The following is a 27,407-nucleotide window of genomic DNA, read 5'->3' on the forward strand; positions in this document are numbered from 1 at the left end:
GCGAAGAGCTAACAAAGCCGGGTCCTGCCCCACCTCTCCTGCGCCTTGAGGCTGAGGTCGGTGCCGCCCTTCCCCGCCCAGATTCTGCTGCTTTGCGCCCGACGAAGGTGCGAGGCGCTGGATCTCTCCCCACACCTCCCGCCTAAGGCCGGGCGCGAGGTGTCGCCCGGTGCCGGATAGCCAGTTTGGGAGCGAGCCTCAGGTAACCACCCCGAGGGGAAGTGGAGGGAGGGGAGCACCCTGAGCGCCCCGACGTCCGCCCGGGTCGGAGGGAAGAGTCCTGCCCGATGGGCCCACCTGGATTGTGAACCCCTCTTGTTCACAAAGCAAGAGGAGGGGAATGTGATCTTTAAGAGAACCTAACCATGGATGATTACTGCTCTCTACCCAAAGTACATGTATATTTTATACCCAGAGCTACCATTTTAGGATATCTTACACGGGGGGCAGTGATTTGGAAACACAACAGAATCTGGGATCAGATCCTCCCATCGACTAGACAAACCTCTGCTTTTTCATCTCTAACATGGATATAAGAATACCTACGGCGGGATTGCCATGAAGGCCAAAGGACATGACTAGTACTTTCTAAACCGCTGTCATTCATTCATTTCCGTCATATATATTGAGTACTGACTGTATTCTAGGCACCAGGCTAGGCACTGGGGATTCTATTGTGAGCAGAAAGTGACCGTCCCTGCCCTCAAGTTTACAGTCTATTGGGAGAGGCAGGTGTTCATCAAAAAATCACACAAATAATGTAAAATTAGAGCTGAGCTAAGTGCTGCCAAGGAGAGGTGACTAAGTGATGCTCTGAGAGGGTATAAGGGAATTGACAGTCAGAGAGGTCAGGGAAAGCTGATCTGAGACCCGGAGAACCTATGGAAAGGTGAGGAGTGCATCCAGGCAAGGGTAACCATGTGTCCAAAACACATCATCTATTCCAAACCCAAGCAAGTACATACAGTTGCCTGGTCCTTGGTTCTAAGAGCCATTCGTAGAAACTCCCTCCGAGATTCTGGTGTCTGGAGCCTTTCATTCAGGTAACTGCGGGCTTTCGTTTATATAGTTGAGGGCCTGTTTAGCCCACACCAATAAAACCAAATAAGAAATTGCAGAAACAAATCTATATTTCATATTGGATAAGACCTATATTCTTCAGCACTCAGCACGTACGTGTTGGCCTGCCTTTCCGCATCGGGAGGCATAAGAGGAAATCTGTTGAATTTTAAGATTTGGGGGGGCAGGGCTAGAATGGATGGACAATTGAGGAAGACTTACCATAACGAGAGCTTTAAGAACAGAAAAGAACTTCACAAAGCATTGGAATCATGGACTGTTAAGATAGAATGGACCTTTCCCCACTTCTTTAATCAGATTTGAACAAATGGTCCATATTGCCAAAAAGAAAACGTTGGGATTCATTGCCTTTCCTAACCTAAGGAGTCCATGATCCTAAGTCTCTGTGGCTCAGAAGTGCATGGAAGTCCTGAGAGATCCATGGGGACACGGGAGGGGAATTCGACCTGTGTTTTCCATTTCTACTGTGGTGCCACCATCTACCCAGTCATCAAAGCTTGAAAAGTAGGGAGTCACCCTAAGCTCTTCTCTCTTCTCATCCATCTCCCCCAGTGGTTACCAAGTCCTGTAGCCCCTGTCTGTCCTATCCCTCGCCATTGCAATTGCTTTTCAAGGCAATGATGCTCTCCAGAGTTGTCACCAAAAGTGCTGCCATATTCTCCTAACCAGGCTCCCTGCGTAAAGCTTCACTCCACTCTCTTCAGCGCATCTCCACAGCTTTCAGTCAATGTGTGTTTCCGAGTCCAGCAAAGAGAAAGAACTCATACAACAATTTAACAAAGACAGTTCAATATAACTAATTTTTAACTATAATCGATTGGAGTAATGGAAGATTGGTTAGCAAGACATAAAGATCCAAAGTATACAGGAATCACAGATGTATGAAGCAATCACTACCCATGAGATAGATATCCAAGAAAGAGATGACCTCCCAAGAGTGTGTCACAGAGGGTGTAACCACAACTCATTAGATGGCAGAGAAGTTGCTGAGGTGCCAGGCAGCCAGAAATCCACTGTCTGGGATGCCAAAGAAGCCATTCATGAAAAGGTGAAAGTACACTGGCTGTACTCTGCTGCAAGGCTTCCCAAGAGAGGTGTCAGGGGAAGCAGCTAGCCACTGGGCACTGCTGACTGCTGTGCACTGCAGCTATCGGGCACTTAAGAGATTACATACTGCAGATGCTCCAGAAGCTGTGCACTGCAGGATCCCAGCGCTGGGGAAACTGCACCGTCCTGGAGCCTAACAGGAAGAGCATGTGGAACCCACAAGAGAAGTCCCTTCCTCCTCCAGTATCCCTCCAGCGCCCTCTACTGACAAAGCTTAACATTATGCCAGCTGGCAAAGGAAAACTAAAAGACCTAGTTCTGTTTTTGCTGAGGAGGCAATGCAGGGTGAATGTGGAGCAGAGAGGAAATCAATTGATAACTGGAGCATCAAGTGAACACCAAAATCTGATCGAGTGACTCTTAAGTGCTTAAATCCTCTAGTGGCTCCCTATTGCCTTTAAGATAAATTCAAAAGCTTTACCATGGCAAACCAGGCCTTTTATATTCTGGTGTTGGGCTATATTTCCAGCCTTAGGCACAGCCACTCTCCCTTTATCCACTCTAGCCCTCCATAATTACTCACAAGTCCCTGAATTCTCCATGTTCTCTGACACTTCCACCCCTTTGTCTAAGTAGTCCTAGCCAGAAAGAATTCCCTCCTTGCTCTGATCAGATACCTACTCTGTACCTGGCACTGTTCTGGGGCTGGGAATAACAGCAATGAACAAACCAGGCTTCCCCAAGTCTCTGTTCAAATATCATCACTATTTTGGAAGTATTTTCTGACCACCTTCTCCAGTCTTCAGATGAGTTAGATGCCTCATCCAGGAGTTTCTGTTCTCCTATATCTAGTACTTACCATACCCTATTGTAATCACTGATTTTCCTGTTAGTCTCTTCCACTGGCCTATGGGCTCTCTGAGGTCAGGGTGTGTGACTAATTTATTTCTGTATCCCAGTATTTATTCAGTGCTATTGCTGACACATAAGGTTTCATTGGATTGTTTGCCCAGGATCACATAATTAAGTCAAAGATAGACCCAGGACCAGAGTCCTGGTCTCCTGTTTCATGGTCAAGAGTGCTTCTTCACTAGAGTTTGATCCGCCCTATGGAATCTGTGTTTTGCGTCAGACAAGCCAAGTGCAATGTTAAACATCATCAAGAATGGTAGTGGAGGGACTTCCTTGGTGGCGCAGTGGTTAAGAATCTGCCTGCCAATGCAGGTGACATGGGTTCAATCCCTGGTCTGGGAAGATCCCACATGCCGCGGAGCAACTAAGCCCGTGCGCCACAACTACTGAGCCCGTGTGCCACAACTACTGAAGCCTGCATGCCTAGAGCCCGTGCTCCGCAACAAGAGAAGCCACCGCAAAGAGAAGCCTGCGCACTGCAACGAAGAGTAGCCCCTGCTCGCCGCAACTAGAGAAAGCCCGTGCGCAGCAACAAAGACCCAACACAGCCAGAAAAAAAAAAAGAATGGAGAGAAACATAGCCCTGATCTTTTGTTGAAAACTATGGTGCATTCACCCCTCATAGCCCTTATGTACTTTGAGTCCCGTATCATAGGAATGCTATGATGAAATCAGAAATGGGGAAAACAAGTAAATGGATGAAATGATGTAGGGGAATATTCTGACTCTTCACTCTGAAGAAATGGAGACTTTGATTTACATGAAAGACAAGGTTAAGGTGGCTCCAGGTTTGTATGCCAGGTCCCAAAGTCAGGGGGTGTGTTCCCGGAGGAAGAAGGGGCTTCTCTTGTGGGTTCCATATGCTCCATGACTGTAATTAGGGAGCACAGTTAACGTAGCAGTCTGTAAACGGTATCTCTGGGCTTGTGGACCATGATATGAACATGGGGGAAATCTCTGAAATATGAACGTGCCTAAGTTAAGACACTTCGAAAGGGGTAACTGTTCACTTGTTAAATAATAAACATGTGGAACTCATAACTTTCAAGAGGTGGTACTAGCATGGTATATAAGCAATTTGGAGAAATTTGCTAATAACAGAGCCAAAAACCACTACTCAAAAAAAAAAAAAAAAGGACAAGGTCAGGTAGGACTGCTCTTAGCAATATTGCTGTTGGCATCCAAATGCTGGATTGGCTTGATCCAGGGGTTGGCCCAGGGTAGAAAAAGATCCAGACTTCTGTGAAATAAAGTTGGAGAGGCAAGCTAATATGAATAAGACAAATCATGGAGAGCTTGAAAGTCAGACAGGGCATCAGTTTGATGAGAAAAGAAATGAAGATCCACTAAAGGTTTTAGAAAGTGATGTGATAACATGAGTGGTTAAGACATTTTATCTGGGAAAACTAAACCTCTACTTCCTGGCATTGGAAAATGATTATAATATTAGAACCTACCTATAATATATATAGGATTAAATGAGATAAGGAATGTGCATTGACTTTCAAGCCTCTCTTAATGTTGGGCACCCTTCCATTCTTTGGAACAGTATGGAATATGGCTAACGAGACAATAATCATATTTTCGGGACAAAAAACTACAACATACTCTGACAAATAATTTTTGTTCCACTTCAGGGTGCTAAAAATGTACTTTTCATGATGCAAATGGGAATATCCAGGATATTTCAGTAATTTATGGAGAGAGTCAAATATAATGTTTGAAAGTAGGATCGCCCTAGAGAAAATCCATGATGTGTAATTGCCTTATTCTGAGAGAAGCAGTATGGTATAGTGTGGGAAGAGCAATGAAGGAGACCTACGTTCTTGATTCAGCTCCAACAGAAACTGTTAGCTTGTGCCAATCGCTTCACCTCTTTGTACATCAATTCTCTCACTTGTAAATTGAAGATATTGAACTATATTGTAAGTCAACTTAAGTCCCTTCCTTTTTTGGGAAAGATGTTCCTTTTTATTTTCCAGACAGATTTTTTTTTTTAAGTCCACTGGGACTAAAGTGGGGAATGAAAGAGAAGGATGAATGAAAATGGCCATGATATATCAGACTAATGCAATTGAGAGAGTAAAAGAAGTTTGTTCTGGATGCTTTTATGGAAAAGGGGAATTCTACAGTAGGTACATGGTGGATATGACTGTAGCATGGTTGAGAGTTTACAACTGCAGATTTGGGAGTCATCAGCATAGAGCTCTGGTTAAAGGCACAAAAAAGGCCTCTACTTCCAGTTAGAATATAGTAGGTTGCAGCAGCTCAAGCCACGCACTGCAACAAATTTCAAAATCTAGAAAAATTATTTTTTTAAATACCGTAAATACATCAGAGAGCTTTAGAAGCAACGAGTACTGGATCAATTCAAATTCCAGGAGGGTGCTGAGCCCTTCCAAGTGAACTGGCTTATTTTTAACGATGGAGACCAAAAGACAATGGGATTACATAAAGTGCTGAAAGGAAAAGTTGCTAACCTAGAAATTCTATACTCAGTGAATATGCCCTTTAAAAGAAAGGAGGCAATTAATAGACAAAATGTTCAGAGTGTTTTTTTTTTTAGCTGTTTACAAAATACACACTTTGAACAAAAGGATACCAAAACATTGAAGGGAAAATTTGGAAAAATTTTAATCTTGCAAAAATTAAAAGAAAACTGGCAGACAAAGTTGACTTTATGACAAATAAAGTAAGGCATTTCATAATGATAAAGGTTAAATTCAAGAGGAAAAAATTTTAAATCCTTAATATTTATGCAGCTAATAACAGAGATTGAAAATTTATCAAGCAAAAATTGACAGAGCTAAAAGAAGAAATAGACAAAACCACCTTATAGATGGAGATTTTAAAAACACTTCTCTCAGTTACTGATAGAATAAGCAGACAAAAAAAATAAATAAGGATATAGAAGATCTGAACTACATGATTAAACCTCTTAACATATATAGAACATTACACCCAACAACTGCAGAGTAAACATTCTTTTCTGGTACACATGGAGCATTTATCAAAATACTTAAAAACAAACAATTTGAGGGAAAAAAAAGTATAGCTTAGAAAACACAAACATCCAGGGACTGAGCCTTAGGCAATACTTCTAAAAAGTAGTGGTGGAGACAAAGGTGAGCAACAGAAATGAACAAGAAACAGCAGAGAGTTGGGGCAAACAAGACTCTGTACAACGATCATCCAATGGAGCAAGGTGTTTCATCAGAGAGGGATCGATTTCTCAGATGCAATACAGAAGACAAGAAGAAGTGATGCAGGGAAACTCACTAGATTTAGCAGTCAGGGAGACTGGTGATATTTACATTTATGAAAGCAGTTTCAGAATAATAATCAAGATGGAAGCTTTATAGGAGGTTAAAGGAGGGGGGATCATGTGGAGAGGAAAGAGAATCAATCCTTAGTGCACTTGGGAATTCTGACAGTGAAAAAGAGGATTAGACCATTGGGACAGATAGTAAAGTAAAAAAAAAAAAAAAAATGTTTTTAAAGAGAAGGCCAGACAGTGCCCGGAGGAGAACGTAGAGGGTCAAATGCTGGTTCCTGAGGTCTTGGACAAGGCAAGAACTAAGAGCTCAAGCAGCAGAGGAAAGACTGTGAGGTCAAAGAGATGGACTGGTGGCAGAGGATGGCAGTGTGACTTCATTCTGACATCCTTAATCTCACTCAGGTAGGGCTTGAGGGGAAAGTCATTCCCCGGAGATTAAATAAGAAGTAGAAATGTGTTTTGGGGGGATGGCAAAGATCAATGCCGAAGCAGGCGTGAAAGAGCTAGAGAGTAGAGTTGAAGCAAGGCTGGAGTGTGCTGCGCTGAGTGATATCGCAAAGATGACTTTTGTGATGTTATCGTTTTACAAAATAAAAATAGAGTGAGGCCTAAAGAACCACCTGGGTGCAAATGGGATTGCCAATTAGATTAAGCCTGACTTGATATAAGCCTGCTTTTCTGGTTTTTAAAAATATATATATATATATATATATCTTTATTGGAGTATAATTGTTTTACAATGTTGTGTTAGTTTCTGCTGTACAACAAAGTGAATCAGCTATATGTGTACATATATCCCCATATCCCCTCCCTCTTGTGTCTCCCTCCCACCCTCCCTATATCACCCCTCTAGGTGGTCACAAAGCACCGAGCTGATCTCCCTGTGCTATGCAGCAGCTTCCCACTAGCCATCCATTTTACATTTGGTAGTGTATATATGTCAGTGCTACTCTCTCACTTTGTCCCAGCTCCCCCTTCCCGCTCTGTGTTCTCTTCCCCCAGCTATCCCTCCCCCCTCAAGTCTGTTCTCTACGTCTGCATCTTTATTCCTGCCCTGCCACTAAGGTCATCAGTACCGATTTTTTAGATTCCATGTATGTGCGTTAGCATACGGTATTTGTTTTTCTCTTTCTGACTTACTTCACTCTGTATGACAGACTCTAGGTCCTTCCACCTCATTACAAATAACTCAATTTTGTTCCTTTTTATGGCTGCGTAATATTCCATTGTGTATATGTGCCACATCTTCTTTATTACTTTTCTGGTTCTTTCAAACTCACTCAGCTTATTTCAATCTTAGAATCACATGACCATCTTAAAATTTGTTCATGATTTGGTGTTTTATAGGTGTCAGAAATCTTAAAGACCCCCTCCCTCTACCAGCCTCAGAAAGCAACTTCAATTCTCCTGAGGGAATCCCAGCTCCTATTCATAAACTAATGCAAAGTTACACTGCCTTATCCTGCTGCCTCGGTAAGGGAATTGCTGCCTGTGTTAGATGTTGCTCTTTCTTCCCCTTGGCTCCTACTTTCTTTAGAAAGTACCAGATGTCTTCGGCCTTTGTGACATTCTGGGAACTCTATTTCTCTGCAATTGAAAGAAGTTTGTCCACTTTGCTAATTTGTCTCAAACTTTCTTGCTGGCTTCTAATCAATACTTCAGTTGAGTAATTTAACTTAGAAGCTAATTGCTCCCTTAACAACCAGTGGTTTTACAGTTTACTTTCTAATTACATTGTTTTAAAATTATATAAATTAGATTTATAAGTTAGATATATATAAATTATATAAATCTCAGCTTTTACCGGAACTTGATTTCAATAATCAACAGAATCTCTTCTATAACACATAATCTTAAAACATTGAAACAACAAAACTTAAAAGTTTTTCAACTGGAGCGCTTGAAACTGGACTTTACACCAGAGCTTCCTAACCTTTTTCAACGTCAAGGCACACAGAAATCTTTATAAAGCACACTGGGGTACACTGTAGGGTTTTGGGAGGTCTATATGGAGCTTATGAAAAATTCAATGTAGTTTGAATATAATGGCGATAAAAAGTTAGAGTGAGAGTGAAGATACTAAATGTTTACTTTGAATAAAACTTCCAAATAAAAAAATTTTTAACCTTTTAGAGAGAAATAAAGCTCACATCATGATTTTGCTTTATATCAAGTTTTGTGTTGAAATAACTACATGCAGTTCCTGACCAAAAATTTTTAATGATGTTTTCTTCAAATTCTGATAGTCACCATCAGTGAGAAAGCTTGCCTCACAGATGGGGCTTAGCAAATGTTAAAATGGTATTTATTGGTTTTTCTCCAATTAACAGGAACTCCTTTCTCACTATTAACCAGAATCTGAATAATTTGATTTCTTCTGTCTTTGAAATTCTTAGGTTAATGTGAATGGATTTCTAATGCACTTAAATTTTTTATATCACGTATTTCCAAGTAACGTGACACCTAACAGATGTTTTGCTACCAGTCTTCTTTAGAGTTGAAATTAGAAATATTAAACTCCCCCCGAACTACTTCTAACCTCATGTTTCCTTTGAATCTATGAGCATTGTTGGTACATTTTATTATATTTTCACACATTCATTGTGATTTTGATTAAATTCATTCTGGTGTTCGAAAATGTCAAGTAAGCCAATTTTCTGAAGACAAGAAACTCTCCTCAACAATTCTGCAATAAGGATCATTGACATTTTTCAATTCCTCTTTTAGCTCCTAACCTCCAGGGTGGGGGAGGGAAAGCTTTTCCTTTGATAGGTGACTTAGTAGGAGACAGCAGACTGTTTCTTCACATAAAGCTAAAAACAGACAAAACCGTAGCAGCCTGGATTTTATTAGCAATATCCTTTAATATGGAATCCACATCTATAGGCAAATGTACAGACAAGAGCTCAATGTGAACAAAACAATGTCTTGCATCTCAGGTGTTCAGAACATGAACAGATATGACATAAAGCCTTCCCACCTCCCTGCCATCACAGCTTTCCCACCAGTACAGAAACCGTTTTGCTTGCATAATCCAGAAAATCTTATTTGTTTTAAAGTGTTTAGCTCCTACTCCAAATACCTGAGTAGTTTGTTTTGGTACTTCCTGGCAAATCAATATTCTTCCAAGCCTTCCTCTCCAGGGATTCTAACTAGTGCTATTAACTGAACATTGTTACTAACATCTGTAGATTCATCACCCTTCAGGGAAACACTTTGATTTGGTCTTGTAGAGACTGTCATCAATGCATCTTCTAATAGTAATATTCCATTTTTATATTTCCTTTGCTTCATTTGGTTCCAAACATGGTCATTTCTTAGGCAGGCTGTTAAAATGAGTGATTCTGTAATTGTGGGAGACATTTTGGCTTTAGTTCTTCCTGAACCCAATCTGATGTAAACTACTGTTGTAGTTGTAAACAGCCCCACTGAACAGTGGTTTTCAAAGTGTGGTTTCAGGGACTTCTGAGGATCCTTGACACTTTAGGGGGTAGGAATCCATGAAGGTAAAACTATTTTTGTAATAATACTAAGACATTGTATGTCCTCCTCACTCTCCTTCTTAAGAGTGTACAGTGGAGTTTTCTAGAAGCTATATGATGTGTGATTGAATTCAATCAAACGGATTGAATGCAAAGCAGATATGAGAATCTAAGTGTCTTCTATTAAGCCAGACATTAAAAGATTTTCAGAAAATGTAAAACAATGCCATGCTTCTCATTAAGGATTTTTGTTTGTTTGTTTCTGGAAACTAGTTATTTTTCATAACAATGTTACTTATGTTAACATGTAAAGGAGTTATTTTTATTTTAAAATAAATATTTTTGAATTTCTAAAATGATAAATATTGCAAGATATAACCCACATTAACAAAAGATCTTTAGGGTCCGCAATAACTTTTAGGAATGTAAGGGGTGCTGAGATCAAAAATTTTAAGAATTAATCTCTCAAAAGACTATCTGTATAATATAGATATTTTCTATTAAGGCTCTGGCATAATTTACCCGGCACCATTTTTTTCATTTGATAACTTTTCCATGAAAATGATATATTTAGGCAGATATTTGGGTAAAGAAAAAAATTATCAGAGCAAACAAATCCAAATTTGAAATAATCCTCACTATTTTGTTTAATAAGTGATTTAAATTTATATTTTGGACTACATGTATATGTCTGTGAAACTCTAAAAAGTATGAAACTATAATTAGACTTTAATATTTCATTTAAAATTATCCTTTATAGTGGGAAAGTAAATCGTATATTTAAAATACTTAAGGAGACTACAGAACTTTTTACTACAACAAATAAGATTGTCCATTTTCTTACGAATATTTTTAAATAAATCACAAAACTTTTGAAAAATTAAGCATTTGATAAGGGGAATTTTTAGAAATATTACCATTTAATTTACTAATTAAAATGCTAAATTTTCCACAAAATATAAATATTACTTATACTCAAGTATAGTTAAAATATTTTGAAAAATATTTTTATAAGAATATTAAAGGCCTACAGTCCCTTTACTGAACCAATTAAATTATTTTCCACTATTATTTGCTTTTAGAAGCAAACTTTTTTTTATTTCTATAAACAAATAATGTCATTATAAAATTCCATTCAGAATCAGGTTTTGGATATTTTACATCAAAAGCCAAGGATAAATAAACCTATAAATCAAAGCCACAATTAAAAAAAATAAACAAAATCAATTATGTTTTATCAGAGACAAATGATGATGATGATGAAAACATGCCTTCTTTTTGGGGAGAAAATAATTTTAAAAATAAGAGCAAATTAAATCAAAGGAAGAACTAAGTATTTGAAACACTTCTGCACAAAAGATTTCACTGACAATAAATACACTGCAATTAAAACAATAATCAGACTTACAGAGATGGTTTTAACATGGTGGTTAAAGGGGGAAATTCTATATAAGCATCTCTGCTGGCAGGTGCTCTGCATAAAACCTTAAGGGCAAAAACAATGATTACTGAAGTCTGGAAGTTTACTGACTGAGCAAAATATGTATCCAAATATAATTTCAACTGTTATAAATTTGTGAATGGTTATAAAATGGTTGTAAATTTTGTCACTATGAGAAGTTTACAGCCATGAGCCTCTCGTGGCACACCTGTAACCCATTCTGCCATGACCACTTGTGGGAAGCTCAGCTTTAGAGATCTATAAAGGCAGAACAGGATGAAATGGTAAAAGTGTGTACTACAAATAATATTTGATGATACTCAAGCTTTGTAGGAAGGCTTATGGCATAGTATGGACTCAAGATGAACCTTGGCCAGGGTGTGCAGGTTTTTAACAGGTGGAAAGGAAGAGGGAGGGCACCTCAAGTAAGCCAGCCAGAATTAGCAACATACTGAGGATAGGGTACTGCTAACAATGGATGAGAAAGTGTTAAGCTTTGAATATATAATTTCTTGGAAAGTGGCCAGAGTAGACTATGTGTTAGAAATTTGTGTTCGTAAATACTAGTAAAAAATTATAGTATAAAATTACATGTATAAATCATGGAGAACCTTGAAAGTCAGGATATGATTATCGTTTTGTGAGCCGGGCTCTCTCACCTATTAACAACAGTAGAAGATAGATCTGGACACACCGGCCAGAATAGACCAGAGAATGACCCGAGACAGGGTTGCCCGTAAGGAGGCAAGGGGCCGAACCAGACTAAAAGAAGTAGAAAAAAAGAGGAAGGGATGAGTTTGGAGACACATTTCCAAGGAAACATCAATGGGATTCAGTGACAGAGTCAACAGATTAAAGAGAATAGAGGCCAAATGACTGAGGAAATGGTGGTAACGTGTTCTGAAACAAATCTGGAGAGAGGACTTAGTTGGGAGATGGAGAATGAGTTTTAGTGGAGATGTCCTGGAAGCAGTAAGGAGTGTGAAATGTAGCACAGGTCAGGGGTCCGGGATGGACCAACAAGTGTCATCAATACCGTTTCGTAGTAGATGTGAGCTCTCCAAGAATGACAGAATGCTAGAGACTGAGCTTTGGGAAGATTACTAAGTCTTGCTTAGCAGGGGGAAGGGGGAAGAAGAGCTATGGAGACAGAGGAGAGGTGCTGAGGAAAATATAAAAACAAGAATAGTGTATGCCATCAAAAACAGAGAAAGCCTCAAGAAAGGAATGACAGTCATGTTTAACTGGCCATCTCCAGCCTCAGACTGTGTATGTTCAAATCCTGCCTGTTACTTATTAGTTACATGTCATTTCAACGGTTTTATCGTCTTTCTTAGTTTCATCGTCATCTGTAAAATGGTGATAATACACCTACCTCATATGGATATGCTGTGGATTAAGTGGAAAAAATGTATACGGAATACTTAGCACAGAATTATCTCATCTGGCACAGATAAGAAGTTAATAGATGTAATTGATGACTTTAAGGGACCAATGGAATGGTGAGAGCAGAAAAAGTTGCAAGAGGTTAAACAAGGATTGAGCATTGAGAAAAAAGACTAGGTATGAAAAACTTACTAGACAGTCTTTGCCCCAAAATGAAGAGAGATCACAGAACAGTTGTTAGAAGAGGTAGTAAGGTAAAGTAAAGGCTTTCTTATATTTGCTCTATACCAACAAAGGGTTATCATTACTATTGTTGTCATGAAGGCCTATTTAATTAGAGTTGGACCATCTTTCTATTGACATGAGGCCACTGAGCCTTCAGAATAGAAATCAAACAATTGCACAACAACTTAAAAGGTCCTGTCAAAATATATGCAGACAGTAAAATGATGCAGGCACTGTGGAAGACAGTATGGTGGTTCCTCAAAAAATTTAAATTAGAATTACTATCTGATCCAGCAATCCCACTTCTGAGTATAAACTCAAAAGAACTGAAAGCAGGGACTGGAGCAGGTACTGTTCATGGCAGCATTATTCACAATAGCCAAAAGGTGGAAACAACTCATCAACAATTCATCAAAAGATGAATGTATAAACAAAATGTGGTCTATACAAACAATAGAATATTATTCAGCCTTAAAAAGGAAAGAAATTCTGACACATGCTACAACATGGATGAACCTTAAAGACATTATACTAAGTGAAATAAGCCAGACACAAAAGGATAAATATTGTCTGATTCCACTTATATGAGGTCCCTAGAGGAGTCAGATTCATAGAGACAGGAGGTAGAATGGTGGTTGCCAGGCTGCGGGGAGGGGAATGGGAGTTATTGTTTAATGGGTACAGTTTCAGTTTGGGAAGATGAAAAAGTTGTGAAGATGGGTGGTGGTGACGGGTGCACAACAACGAATGTATCTAATGCCACTGAACTGTACACTTAGAAATGGTTAAAGTGGTCAATTTTATGTATGTATATTTTACCACATATATATATTGGACAATATGAGCAAAATAAGTCACTGTCCTTTGTTAGATAAAATGAAAAGTTATCAGAAACAATCAACTTGTAGCAGTAACTCTTTAAATTATGAAATATTTCATACATAAGAATAAAATGCATAACGTAAATTTAGGCAGAATAATAATGAAACAAACATGTAGGAAGCTACCATCCAGCTTGAAACAGAACATTACTAATAGTGTTGGAACTCCTGTTGTGTCTCCCTGATGATACCCCTCTCCCTCCCCTACCGAGGATAATGCCATTCTGAATTTGTGTTTATCATCCCTTGCTCTTTCTTATATTTCTTTATAATTAAATTTCTTGTAATACTATTCTTATTATATTTGTGACCCTAAACAATATACGGCTTTTTCCACCCAGCATCGTGAGAGTCACCCATGGTGATGTCTGTAGCACACTCGTTGAGAACTGTGCTATCCTCCCAATGAATTGAAGCTTTTATATTATGTAGTGACCCTCTTTATTCCTAACAATGCATTTTGCCTCAAAATCTCTTTTGCCTGGTATTAACACATCTACATCAACTTTCTTTTGGTTATTATTTGCCTATTTATCCATATATCCTTTTACCTTCAGTCTTTCTGGTCCTTGTGTCTTTTCAGATGTGCCTACAGCTGGATATTTTAAAAATCCAGTCTGATAATTTCTATATTTTAACTGGCACATTTAAGACCTTTCCTTTTTATTGTGATTACTGACATATATGGGTTCTCCTCTATCATGTTGTTTATCCACCTTTCCTATGCTTCCCCCAGCCCCTTCTTTCTTGCCTTCTTTTGGATCAGTCAATTTGTTTTGTGTTGTTAGTGCTTTTAATTCCTCTTCTCCTTTCTACTGATTTGGTGGTTATATTACTTTTATAGTAATTACCCTTGAAATTTTGCCATGCACACTTGACTTTTTACAAAGTTTAAAATTAATATCTTTATACTTTTCTTCCTCTAAATAAAAGAACATAAAGTAAAAGATAATGGAGTACCACCAACCTGAGGCCACTTTGGTTTCTTGTCTTAGGATTTCCCAACCAGGCTGGTGGTATAAATTTAAAACTTAGACCTAGATTGTGGCTACAAATTCGTGGAAGATTATTTCTCCCCCAAAAAGTAGCAGCAAGAGAGAAAGATTTCTGTGCCTCTTCCCCCCTGCCATTAGGCAGATATTTTCAGTCCCACCCTTTCACGCTGAGAGTGTGTGAGCCTTGGAGGGTTTCAGATTTGGGGGGGTAAGAGAGTCTTCCGTTCAGCTATTTACTTCTTCAGTCCTTGCCTGGCCATTTATCTCAAAGCTTCAAGTTCCTCGTGTCTACATTTGCCCCCAAGTCAGCCCTAATTTCTTCATTTGCTTTCCACTCTGGTTTCTGCTTTACTCACTTATTTGGCACATGAGGATTTCCCTCACTTTCTTGCAAGCTCAGCAAGGCAATTTGAAAGGTATGTTTGCTCGGATTTGTCTCGTATCCAGGTGTTTTGAAGAGACAGAGCTTTTCAGAACATCTAGTCTCTCTTTCTCTACTAAAAGCAAAGACTTTTCATCTGCCGTTTATTTGTGTATAGTGTTGCATACCATCTATGGATTTTCATGTTTTGTTTCAATTTGTCCTGGAACTTTTTGAGTGAAATATACAAGTTTCTCTTTTACAATTAAAGTGCATAAGTACCTGCAAATGTGCAGAGAGATGTTCATCAAATGGCTGTTTAATGATTATTTTTATTTGGAAATACGTAACCCAATGTCAAGTAATAGAGGATTCACAGAGTAAATTTTGCTACGATGCTTATTGGGCCAATAAGAGTTGTATGATATGGAAGATGGTCATGATAAGATGTTGAGTAAATAAGCTGTTTTGGATGTCCCCATTTTTATATATACAAATATACATTTACATTGAAAAAATTCTAGAAGGAGACAGCCAGTATTTTGGGATATCATCAGGGATACTTTTGCTTACCTCTTGTTAATCTCTACTTTTTAATGAACAAATGGTATTCTGTGTTTTTGATGTAAATGAAGGAATTACAACAACAAAAAGCAGGGATTAGTGAAACACTTTCTAACCTTGGAGATCTGTCTTGTGGGGTAGTGAACTCCCCAATACTGAGAGTGTCTAACAGAGGCTGGATGACCTCCTGTCCAAGATTCCTGTCATTTTATGATTCAAAGATTCTCATTTTGTTTATTCCTCCCCCCACCCCCAACCCCGACAATAGGTCAACCAATCAATGCCTCAGACACATAAGCAAATATGCATCCCCCCGGAGCTGCCGGAATTGCTGAAGCAATTTACCAAAGCCGCCATTCGGACACAGCCGCAAGATCTCATCCAGTGGGCCGCCGAGTACGTACTCCTTTCTCACCTCCAGCCCCTGGTTCCCATTGGAGGTGGAGGTAGGGGGTGGAGGAGGGAAGGTCTTGGAAAACTGAGGAGGTTGTCATGGCTGCAGCCTGGGAGTCGGGACTGATCGGCATAATCTTTGGGATGTTCAGTTCTTGCATTGCTTTGGTGCTTTAAAATCCACACGTAAACACAGCAAACCGGGCGAGGATGGAGGCCCTCCCCCAAGGGAACGAGACTGAGCAATAGGACGCCAGGGCTATAGGCAAAGTGTCCTAGGGCAATCAGCAAGAGTCAGATTACCACATCACATCACACACGCACACTCCACCCTGTGTCTGCCCTCCACCTCCACCCCTCCCCCACCCCCGTCCCAGTGGAAAGAAGGGTTCAGAATCCCGCGGAGCTTAGCCTGCCTTTCCCTGGTGTAAACCAGGGGCCTCATCCTCAGGTTAAACCACTAGATGGCAGCAGTGCACCTGTGGGGGAGCGATGTGATGAGCCCAGGTGGAGGATTGTGTGGGATCAGTCCAAGTGGCTTCCCTCCTGAGTTTACTCCTTGAATGAGACACCTTCCTCTACTGCTGTTAAAACTCATTCTTGCGCCCCAGCCAGACACTTTGTATCTTGTCTTTGGGGAAATTGTTATTTTCTTGACTGTCTTTGAACTAACATGTTCCTTCAGCATAAGGATGTCCACACAGTACACGTCGCATTCTGGAGAAGCGAGGCAAGAGTGATGGGGGCAGGCGGAGCAGCGGCTTGGCTGCAAACAGTGTGCCTCAACCACAGGTGTCCTCCTTCAGGAGACACCTCCAGAGGCTGTTCAATGGAAGGAGCTTACATGATAACTGCTGGCTGAGGCTGAAACAGCTTCACACACAAAGCCTCCCAGCTACGAAATTGCTTCTCAGACAAAAGTGCCTGCTTGAACCTGGGGGACTGAGGCTTGGGGCAGGAGTTAGGAGCTGACCAGACCTCCCGGGGACCATTTTCAGGCGATTTTTACTGCTTGGTGATGACCTCCTTAGCAGGGCTTCAGTGGGAGAGGGGGGTGAGGAGTAAGAGGCTGCAGAGCAGAGCTGGTGGGGTGGGGGAGGGGAGAAGGTCCGCAGCATGAGGTTGAGGAGTTGCAGTGGGCAGGTGGTGAGAAGAAGGTGCGGACGCCTTTGAGAAGGCTCACGATGTAAGCTAAGAGGAGCCTCACAGAGCCTCCGCCAGTGCGCTCCTGCTCCTGGGCTGGGCTAGGATGAGGCTTTTACAAATGGAAGGAAAATAAGCCCGTGGTGCTCATAAAAACAGACACAAATGGGGTTGCTTTGCCTAGTAATGGACTCTGTTTAGTTTTCTATTCTAAATTTTATATATTACCTCTAAGATTGAACTTGAGCGTCAGAAGACTAATTTCTTTTGGCACACTCAGACAGACTTTGTTTTATACTATACAATAGTTTAAAACCCCATTTTATTGTTCTTGCACTGCTTTTATAGCAAGAAAAATGGCATTTCTTGGTATTGTCCCTGACATTTATGGGAGAAAACATTCCACTGTTGTAGCCTGCTTGCTCCCATATTGTATCATGTGCTATAAATGTCTTAGATATCTGTGAAGAATCAGTTTGTAGTTTAACTACAATGAAAAAGGAGAACATGATCTAAGAACACTCTCCATGTATTCAGACACGGAAAGCACTTGTCAGACGGTTTTATGTAACTTACAAACCTGCAGCATTTTAGAGGTAAAACTCCACAAAGTATTTCCAAGATGAAATGTCTACTTAATTCACCACAAGCAGAAGTTTCCCTGCATATGTGTTGTCCGTGAAGAAACCATCTACCAGACATCAGCAGGACATAAACTAATTTGTCTTGTGGTGGGTAAGTGTGACCACACAAATTTGAAGAACCACGGAACTGCTCACTGCAGACGAAGCTAAATAACCCATAGAGGATGAAATCCATGACTGCAGCCTCATTTCCACATTCTCTAACCAACTCTGCTACAAGGTCCAAAGACATTGCTGCTGAGCCACACCCACCCGACCACTGACCTGTCTGTGGAGACTGCTCATGCACATTGGTAGAGGTCGCCTGAAAGTGTTTCTTTCTGCTCTCCCTGCTGGTGACCTCCAAGGGGTTCCTGGAAGGTGTTTTGGTACTGGAAGCCGTTGCTCTGCATTGTGCGGTGGCTTAGAGACAGAGAGTGGTTTGGCCTATCATTGTATGGCTTTTATAAAATTCCCTCTGTATTCTTTTTATACTACCTGCATCTGGAGAAATTAATAAAATAAAATTAATAAGAGAGGGGGCAGAGGCTGTGATGCAGGGGTAGTCAATAACAAGGCTTCTGATGAAGACAGGCCCTCCCATATGGCATTGGTGCCCCAAGTATCAACTGCTCATGTCCATTCTCTGCTGCAGGCAGCCTCTTCCCATCATAGATCAATCCCAAAACAGGGCTCAGTGTTTTTCCACACTGCACCAAATCAAAGTCCATTCCACAAAGCACTGATGGGCAGGCAGATGTTACTGAAATTTCTGAAGGAAGATAGAGGAGGATTTTACAGCACACACCCCATGTGAGTTCATCTCAAACCCTTTTTTCGCTTGTCTTCTCACCTGAGCCTCCATTAGTGCCCTGCCAAACTTCTCTCCCCTCCCCGATGGAGCCCCAAGCCTCACTTCCTCCAGCTGGAAACCCTTCCAGGCTCACCCTCCAGAGCACCCCATCTCCTCCCCTTTCTTATGCAAGTCATTTTAATTTTCTTCCAACTTCTCTTTCCAAGATTACACACCCCTACTACTACCTAATACCAACTTTAAGTATGTAGATAGCCATCGTACGGAGCATAAAGACTTTTATATTTGAAAGAAAAAGATCCTCCAGGTACTAGGATTCTTCCTTCATAAAAAAGAGTGGGGGATTTAAAATAACAATTTTCTCTCTCCTTTAATATATATACACATAAAACAGACATGCATATGTACATATACAATACATATATCAATATATTATCTATCACAATATATATGCCTATATGTGTGTATGTATGTGTGTGTCTCTGTGTGTGCACGTGCACACATGTATATGAAACACTTAGGAGGGAATGACTGAAAAAAATACCCACACCTAATGTGCTTCAGGGAATTCCATACCAAACTTTTGGTACTCCTCATCCTTAGAGAAGAACAAATCTTTTTATTCCCTAAGGCATCTCTATACCTTAAGTGTAAAGTAACACATTCAGGCTTTTCCTGTACATAAATGAACTAAAAACAGTGTCTGGCATTTAGAAGCCACTTAATAAATGTTCTTTCCTCCATCCCTTCCCTCAAAGAAAAGGGAGAGGGGATTCCCAAAGCATCCAGAGGCCACTGAGGTAGAGGCTGGTCCCCCTAGCCCCCCAACTTCTTTTTCTTGTAGTTATTTTGGGGCTATGTCCCGTGGAGAGATTCCTCCAGTGAGAAAGCGGTCTGAGCGAGTGACTTTGTCTAACTGGGCTGAGCTTACACCGGACCTGTTAAAGATCCTGCATTCTAGGGTAAGGGCCAAACGGCAGCACGGAGGGGGAATGTAGGGACGATGTCGAGGTTGGGTGCGTACAGACAAAAGTCACCTGGCCACTCAGTATTGTCTTAAAATTCACTAAACCATGCACTGAGAGTAAATCTTCCTGTGGGGAAATAGGAATCATGGTGAAATAGGCTGTAAGCTGAGTTGTCAGTTGGGTCATCCCACGTCGTCCTGAAGCTGGCAGAATGTCCAGGGGCTCAATGCAATGTGAATTCCTTCTCTCCAGAAAGTGCAGGTCCACGTGCCTTGCCAGTGTCTCCCTTACTGATCAAGCCCAGATACGATGTCAATCACAGTTGGGGAGGGGCATATTATAGTTCCCCAGTTACCCCAGGTGCAGACATAGCCTAGCTTTTAGGCTCTCTCCACAGCCATATCGTCCTGGGAGCTGGGCTGTGAATGGATGAGGAGGGTCTGTCTTGAGAAAGCTTGCAGTTTGGCCAACTCCCAAGAAAAATGGCTTAGCACTACCATACCTCACTTTAGGATACAGGACCAAGAGGTTTGGGGTGATTCAGGACTGACTTAGCCAACTGCCTTGGTCCCAGAGGCTTAGCATTTCACTGGAATCAGAGGACCAGGGAAGGTGTAGTAGCACTTCACTGGGGCATCTGCACCATTATTGCATTGTTGGCCAACAACTGGCCATTTGTGCCCTTCCCTCTTGACCACCAAGCACCTTGTGCAGTAAACATGGCAGAGATCCGAGGTACCTGGGACCAAGCAACATTAGGCATCCAGACCACAGACCCCATGTTATTCCCAGGAAAGCGTGAGCAATGCATTCAGGGTCTAGTGCAAAGAACTCAGCGCAGTCTAGAAGCAAGAGATTTAACATCTAGTTCTAGTTTCACCACTAATTAGTGGTCTCAGACAAGTTCTCTGCCCCTTGGTTTCATTTTCAGGCTGCTTTATCAGCCTTACAGGGACAACCTAGGGATGAAACAGCAGATAATAAAAGCACTAGAAAAAAATAAAAGTGTAATATACATGTATGTTTTCCCCATAACTCTGATACCTGAAGTTTGAATGATTATATCTCAGAACATTCTTCACTAGGCTGAATATTTCTCTACCCTTACAAAAAGAACTGCCAAACAGAGTCTCTGTTGACCCCCGACACCTTTCCCCGCCCCTTACTGTGTGCTAGGAGAACCGGGGCCTTGCCCCGAGTAGGTTTCTCAGGGCCTTCTCTTGTCTTGTCCCTCATTCCCTGTCTTGTGCCTGTCCCCGGCCCCACAGGTTGCTGGCAGACTGATCGTCCATGCAGATGAGCTGGCCCAGATGTGGAAGGTGCTGAATCTCCCACCCAACCTGTTTAATAGTGTGATGAATGTGGGCCGCTTCACGGAGGAGATTGAGTGGCTGAAGTTTCTAGCCCTTTCTTGCAGCTCTCTTGGAGTTGTAAGTTAGCTTTTTTTTTTTTTTTTTCACACTGTAAGTTAGCTTTAATGGTTTTTGTTCCTTAAGGGAAAATCTCTCAGGACCTGGCTGGGGGAGGGTTGGTAAGTACACACAGTGAACTCTCCAGGGTTCATGAGAGTGTACCCCTTCTTGTCTACTCCTTCTCCTCTCTGAATTAAGGTCATTTCTCTGCTCATCAGCCAGAAGCAGGGATTAGGAGGAGAGAGGGGAAAGCTGTCATCAGGCTCTGGGGAGAGGTTGACTAACATGCAGGTTTTGGATTATTTATGAATTTCAGTCATTGCACTTAGGTTTATTTCCATTACCACTCCACTCCCTCCATTCGTATTCCTAAAGATAACCAAGAGCCAGCTGTAGAAGATTGGCTTATACTTGGGTTTCAGACACCTAGAGGATATACCAATAGAGACTTTTAAAAAGAGGTGCAGCCTTATCGAAAACTACTATTTGATAAGCATAATTGGATAGAAAAATCAGAGAGAAGAGAGCAGGAAAGGAGAGATGAGGCTATTTCCAGACTCATAGTCCTGACATCTCCATGGATGCAGAATGCTCATACAAATTCATGCCTTTTCCAAATTTGACTTGATTTACAACGGTAAAAGCCGTTTTCCTGTTTTAAAGAAACCAGTTCATATACATACTGAAAAGCTTTAGGTATCATCTTATATGTGGACTCACTCTTGTTAAACACTATTATAATAACTTAAATGAAAATGAGTCAGAAAAATGATTTTTTTTTTTTTTTAGCAAAGCAAGAAGATTTTTTTTTTTAAATTTTATTTATTTATTTATTTATGGCTGTGTTGGGTCTTCGCTTCTGTGCGAGGGCTTTCTCTAGTTGCGGCAAGTGGGGGCCACTCTTCATCGCGGTGCGCGGGCCTCTCACTATCGCGGCCTCTCTTGTTGAGGAGCACAGGCTCCAGATGCGCAGGCTCAGTAATTGTGGCTCACGGGCCCAGCTGCTCTGCGGCATGTGGGATCGTCCCAGACCAGGGCTCGAACCCGTGTCCCCTGCATTGGCAGGCAGATTCTTAACCACTGTGCCACCAGGGAAGCCCCAAAAATGATTTTTTAAAATCCCTGAAATACATACAAGTTTAAAACTTAATGAGAAAATTATTGCCTCTGCCCAAACTAAATGGTATGAAAAAGGTAGTTTGAATCATTCAGTATATTTAAATACAATCTTGTTCTTTCTTCTCGAATATCCTGGGTATGCACATTAGACACTTTTGTTTGTGAGAAAAGTTACTAGAAATACTGTAGTCCAACTTTTCCTGTGGATGCTGCTGAACTTTCAGCATAATTATTTCTTTAGAGAGGAGAGGCCATTCGTGGGGTTTTTTTTCCTTCTTCGCTGCACTTTCTAGCACCCTTATGCAACGAATAAACTACTCGCAGCAGCAGAGGCAGATAAGTTGCCAGTCAGCACTATCACACTTCTGTGGAAATAGCCCCAAGGATTGGGGAAAATCACCGAGGAGAAATAAAAAATGGGCACATTTTATGAAATTCTCACGGGGTCACAAGTTTACTCACACCATATTCAGAGATGTCCAAGGAGGGGGGAAATGTACCAATACTTTCTCTGTCGTTAATCCTGCTCTTCCCCATCTACCCTACCCGTGAAGGGTGGAGGTAGAAAATAAGTAGATGCAACCCAACCCAGGAATTTTCATCTGCTGCAATAACTGAAAACAGCTTTAAGGTAAATTGCTCAGTCTCTCAGATTTTTCCCCACTGCTCCTCTCTTCAAGGTGGCAGTTGTTCAAGGCAAGTGGTGATGCTGGGATCACAGAGCAGCCAAGAGGAGGGTTCCCACGTCCCTTGGTCCTCTCTGGCATCTCTTGTCTCCATGGAAATACTCGTCTGTGTGGTCACTAGCTGTGCAGCTGAAGTCTTTGGTCTCTCTCACAGCACGACGGTCCCCCAGCCAGCTCACCTCCGTTCTCCCTGGTGCTCAGGGCCTCTTTAAGTCTCTTCTGGGGTGCCCTCAACTGCTCCCTGCCTTTGGTGCTCTATGTCACAGCCCCTCACCACCTTGGAGGTGTCTGAATCCTCTCCTTGTCCACATAACCTCACAGTAACCAAGAGTGACTTCGGAAAATCAGATTCCAACCCTCCCTCTGCAGCTGTAAGGTTTACTTTGATATGGCTGTCACCCAAACTGGGCAGAGGAAACCATGAGGTGAATTCTTTCTACCTCCCTGCTAAAACGGGGAGGTTGGCCTAGATGTTCCGTGAAGTCCTTTGATCTCTAACATCTTGTGGTTCAATTCCACCTTCTCTGCTTCCACTGAGACGCCATCAGGCCTGGCTCTGGATAACAGTGGACCCCGCCAATTCTGAGAGGCACTCAGGTGTCTGACTTTGCTCCCCATCCTCCCTATGTCAAAGAACACCTAGAGGTGAAGTCAGCATGAAAGTCTAGTCTGTAAATAAGGGGTGCCCTATGGATCCAGGGCCCATCCCATTTTGCCCACTTGGTTCATGTTGGACTATTGCTGGGAACTTAAATGTAAGGGTGGTCAGGGTGTCACCATCTGGAGGAGGGTGGCACTCTTGCTAATCCCTACATTCTTGGAGGCAAGCCCAGAAATTCTCTCCTTGCTTTGCCAGCTCACCAGCCAGCCATGATCTCTGGGCCATGTAGAAAATCCAGTCCCCTCCTTATAGAAGAATCTAATGGCAGGAATTTTAGGAAGCAGGTGCATTTACTTCCCGAATCTGCATGTGATTCAAAATGTTACAGTATGCAGACCTGTGTTCCTCTTCCCCTTCACCACTCCTTCCTCTAGAATACCTACCAATCATATACAAGAAGAGATCGTGTAATTGTGTTCACTGGAAGGAAGGGCATGTTTTGTTAGCAAATTCACTTTCTGAGCCTTTCACCTCTGAGTTTGAAAATGAGGCTTGTAAGATGCTTACAGGCTATCTCTATGGAGTGGATCCCCATCTGACCAAAAATTCTTGTGCAACAGAATGCAGATCTCTGTTTACTTTCGATTTATTTAAGTTTACCAAAAAGCTCCAGTCTAGAGAGTTCTCATCCATTCCTCTGTTTATTAAATATTTGAAAATATTTGAAAATCGTATAAGGGCAATAGAATTTGAGTTATCTGAATAATCAATAAAAGATGTTCAGGGTAGAAAGCACCTTTATTAGTGTGCTAAGGCTGCCGTAACAAAGTACCACAGACTGGGTGGCTTAAACAACAGCAATTTGTTTTCTCACTGTTTTGGAGGCTGGAAGTCTGAGATCAAGATGTCTCATTGGCTTGTAAATGGCTATCGTCTCCCTCTTTCTTCACGTGGTTGTCCCTCTCTGCATGCATGTGTCTGGTCGTCTCTCTCTCTCCTCCCCATTCTCTCTCTCTGCATCCTAATCTCTTCTTATAAGGACACCAGACCTATTGGATTAGAACCCACTCTGATGACTTCATTTTAACTTAATTAGCTCTTTAAGGGCCCTATCTCCAAATACAGTCACATTCTGAGATTCTAGGGGTTAGGGCTTCAACATATGAATTTTGCGTGGACATAACTCAGCCCATAACAGCACCCCAATTTGGATGAGGCTGTAGGAAGAGGACTACAGAACAAAGTCAATAGGGCAGTAGGGTTTTTTTTAGAAGCAGAGAGGATGAGCTATAGATGGAAATTGGGAAGTTCAGTGCACACATGCTCACAAATCTACCCAAAATCACTGTCACGCTGACCGCAAGTCATGCACATGGCCTCCCATCCTCTCTGACAACCTCTTACCAGCCTCCTGTGTGCCCACCCTCCCACCCTCCTTTGTGGAAGTGCCTGGCACACTGCCTCACACAGTGCTTCACGATGGCCTCCAGGAGAGAACTCCCAAGGGCAGGAGAGAGGAAATGAAAGTGGTCTGCTCCCCTCCTGTGGCATTGCTCCAAGTGTCTCACTGGAGTACACAAGCTAGACTAATCACTTCAGCCCTTTAGAGAGAAGACTGCAGGGCAGTAAGAAGAAATCATTCTAATTTTGTAGATTACAAAAGCAAATTCCCCTCCTTTAGTGAGATTATTCTAATTAAAGTAATAAATGTCTTAAAGCATTCAACCGCTTATAAACTTAATTCCTTGAAAGTATCCCTCCAACCAAGAAAGGAAAGGAAAAAGAAAGGCACCCGGTAGATACTCAATATTTTGGGATTGAGTTAAATGACATTTGGGTGTAAAAAATTCAAACTTTCCAGAATATTACATCATCCCCACTTTATTTTATGAGAGCAAGGTTTTTGTTTTCTTTGTCGTTATCTAAACTGATCTTAGGAATTTAGTTTGGAATAGTGACCTTCTCCTCATTTAACCTTATGGCTTTACAGACCATTGCCAGAACTCTCAAGATAGTGTGTGAAGTGCTATCATCCGACCACGATGGTGGCCCTCCCCGGATCCCTTTCAGCACCTTCCAGTTTCTCTACACGTATATCGCTGAAGTGGATGGGGAGATCTCTGCATCACACGTCAGTCGAATGCTCAACTACATTGAACAGGAAGTGTAAGTAAACATTTACCAATTGGAGGGGAAAGAGTATGCGGGAAACAAATCTAGCTGGCCAAGATATAGTGAGGTTACTGTATTATACTGCTCTGGGAACAGAGGAATATTGTGAAGAACGATAAATAGGGATCAGAAAGAGAAGGAGAAACAGAAGAGAAGGAATGGTAGAGAACAGTGATTCTTAGAGTGCTACCCAGACCAGCAGCAGCAGTACCTGGGAACGTGTTAGAAATGGGATTTCTCAGGCTGCGCCCTGAGTCCATCAAATCGGAAACTCTGGGGGCGGGGCCCAGTGGCTGTGTCTCAGCAAGCACAGTAGGTGACTCTGGCTCCCTTTCAGGTTTGACCAGTGGGGTAGGAGGGGAGGAGGAGGAACAGGCAGTCAAGAGGTCGGAGAAAAAGCGGGTGATGAGGGCAGGGGCCACAGCAGAATTAATTTGGAGGGAGAGAGTTGTTTATATATTGTCTTTCTTAAGATTAATTGTTAAATGAGCTAACCCCCAAATATATATTTTTTCCCAAACAGTATTGGTCCTGATGGTTTAATCAAGGTGAGTGACTTTACCCAAAACCCCAGGGTTCGGCTGGAGTAAAAGCACAGTTTTGGCAATTTTAAAGGAAGATACAGAGATGACTGTGCTTCAGAATGACTGAACCCCATACGCCATCCAATGTCAATTTTCCTGTGAAACTGGTACACACTAATAAACAATTAAGCAAACATATGAAATCAGAAATGTGTGGCATTATGATGTAAAACTGTTGGAACAAAACACATCCATTAACAGAAGATTAGTATTCTTCCCACAGGGACACTGAGTAAAGTGGCTGATGAAGCACTGATAGGAAATGCATCGCAAGTGAAAGCCAGGCTGTCAGATTTTCAAAGGTAGAATGTTATCCAGACACAGTTTTGATGTTTTATAATTGTTAGGCATGATTTACATGAGTAGCTTTTACATGGTCAATCCATGTTTTTACCTGTTTATTTCTTCATTTGTTGCTTTGATGGTCATTCATTCATTCATTCACTCACCAATATTTATTGAGGTTAGCTATATGCCAGGGATAGGATTGCCAGATAAAATACAGAACACCCAGTTAAATTTGAATTTTGGATAAACAATAATTTTTTAGGAATTTCTGTTTTATTCTTTTGCTACACCTAGCAACCCTAGCCAGGAACTATGCTGGCTTCTGGGCCTATACAAATAAATCATATGTGAATTCTGCCTTCTAGGAGCTCACAGTCTAACGTGAAGATAAGACACAAACTTAAATCACTTTAACGTAAGTGGCCCTGAGAGATACTAAAAAAGCATTTCAGAGATGATTATTGAAGTGTCCATATTAAGGTGTCTGACACCATATCCAGATGTAATGAGACCCTCTCAGGAAAATCCCCTGCATGAGCTTAAGACCTGCTGACAAGGTCACCAGAAGATTTTTCTTTCTCCCAGGAAGCAATGAGAACCACAGTCTGTGTGGTTATTGTTCTTAAGGCCAGGTGTTCCCAGGCTGCCCAGTCCCTCCTATCTGTAGTACTATCCCCTCTTCAGAGTTGTTTTTTGTATAAAAATCATGTTTAGGTTGCTTTTTTCATATATATGCATCTCTCTACTGAATTGGGGACATTTTTGTCTATTAGTGTCTAACTAAGTAAAAGAAGATTGTGATGGGATGTCACCACAGGCCCTTGATTTTGACCTAGAGTGAAACCGTAAAAAGGGCTGAAAAGAAGTCTACCCCCACAGTCATCTGCTGTACCTGCAGGCGGCGGGGAACAACTACTCCTCCCTGCTGTTTGCCGTCAGCCAAAGTGGCCCAT

At 41.5% G+C, this 27,407-nt stretch overlaps 1 protein-coding gene across 3 annotated transcripts; it reads left to right on the forward strand.

The window, feature by feature from the left end:
- ROPN1 (rhophilin associated tail protein 1) lies at positions 1–26,269 on the forward strand. Of its 3 annotated transcripts, XM_007175644.2 has the most exons (6): positions 1–202; positions 15,920–16,047; positions 19,469–19,586; positions 20,861–21,022; positions 25,401–25,576; positions 26,106–26,269. In XM_007175644.2, exons 2-6 carry the CDS (start codon positions 15,932–15,934, stop codon positions 26,170–26,172), a joined length of 639 nt encoding a protein of 212 aa, XP_007175706.2. In that variant the 5' UTR covers positions 1–202; positions 15,920–15,931; the 3' UTR covers positions 26,173–26,269. The 3 variants fall into 3 exon arrangements, with proteins under 3 accessions (XP_007175706.2, XP_057401833.1, XP_057401834.1); XM_057545850.1 differs by lacking the exon at positions 19,469–19,586; XM_057545851.1 differs by lacking the exons at positions 1–202; positions 19,469–19,586 and adding an exon at positions 7,686–7,789.
- Positions 26,270–27,407: the final 1,138 nt, after the last annotated feature.

The sequence above is a fragment of the Balaenoptera acutorostrata genome, chromosome 4 (assembly GCF_949987535.1).
Source record: "Balaenoptera acutorostrata chromosome 4, mBalAcu1.1, whole genome shotgun sequence".
Classification (NCBI taxonomy): domain Eukaryota; kingdom Metazoa; phylum Chordata; class Mammalia; order Artiodactyla; family Balaenopteridae; genus Balaenoptera; species Balaenoptera acutorostrata.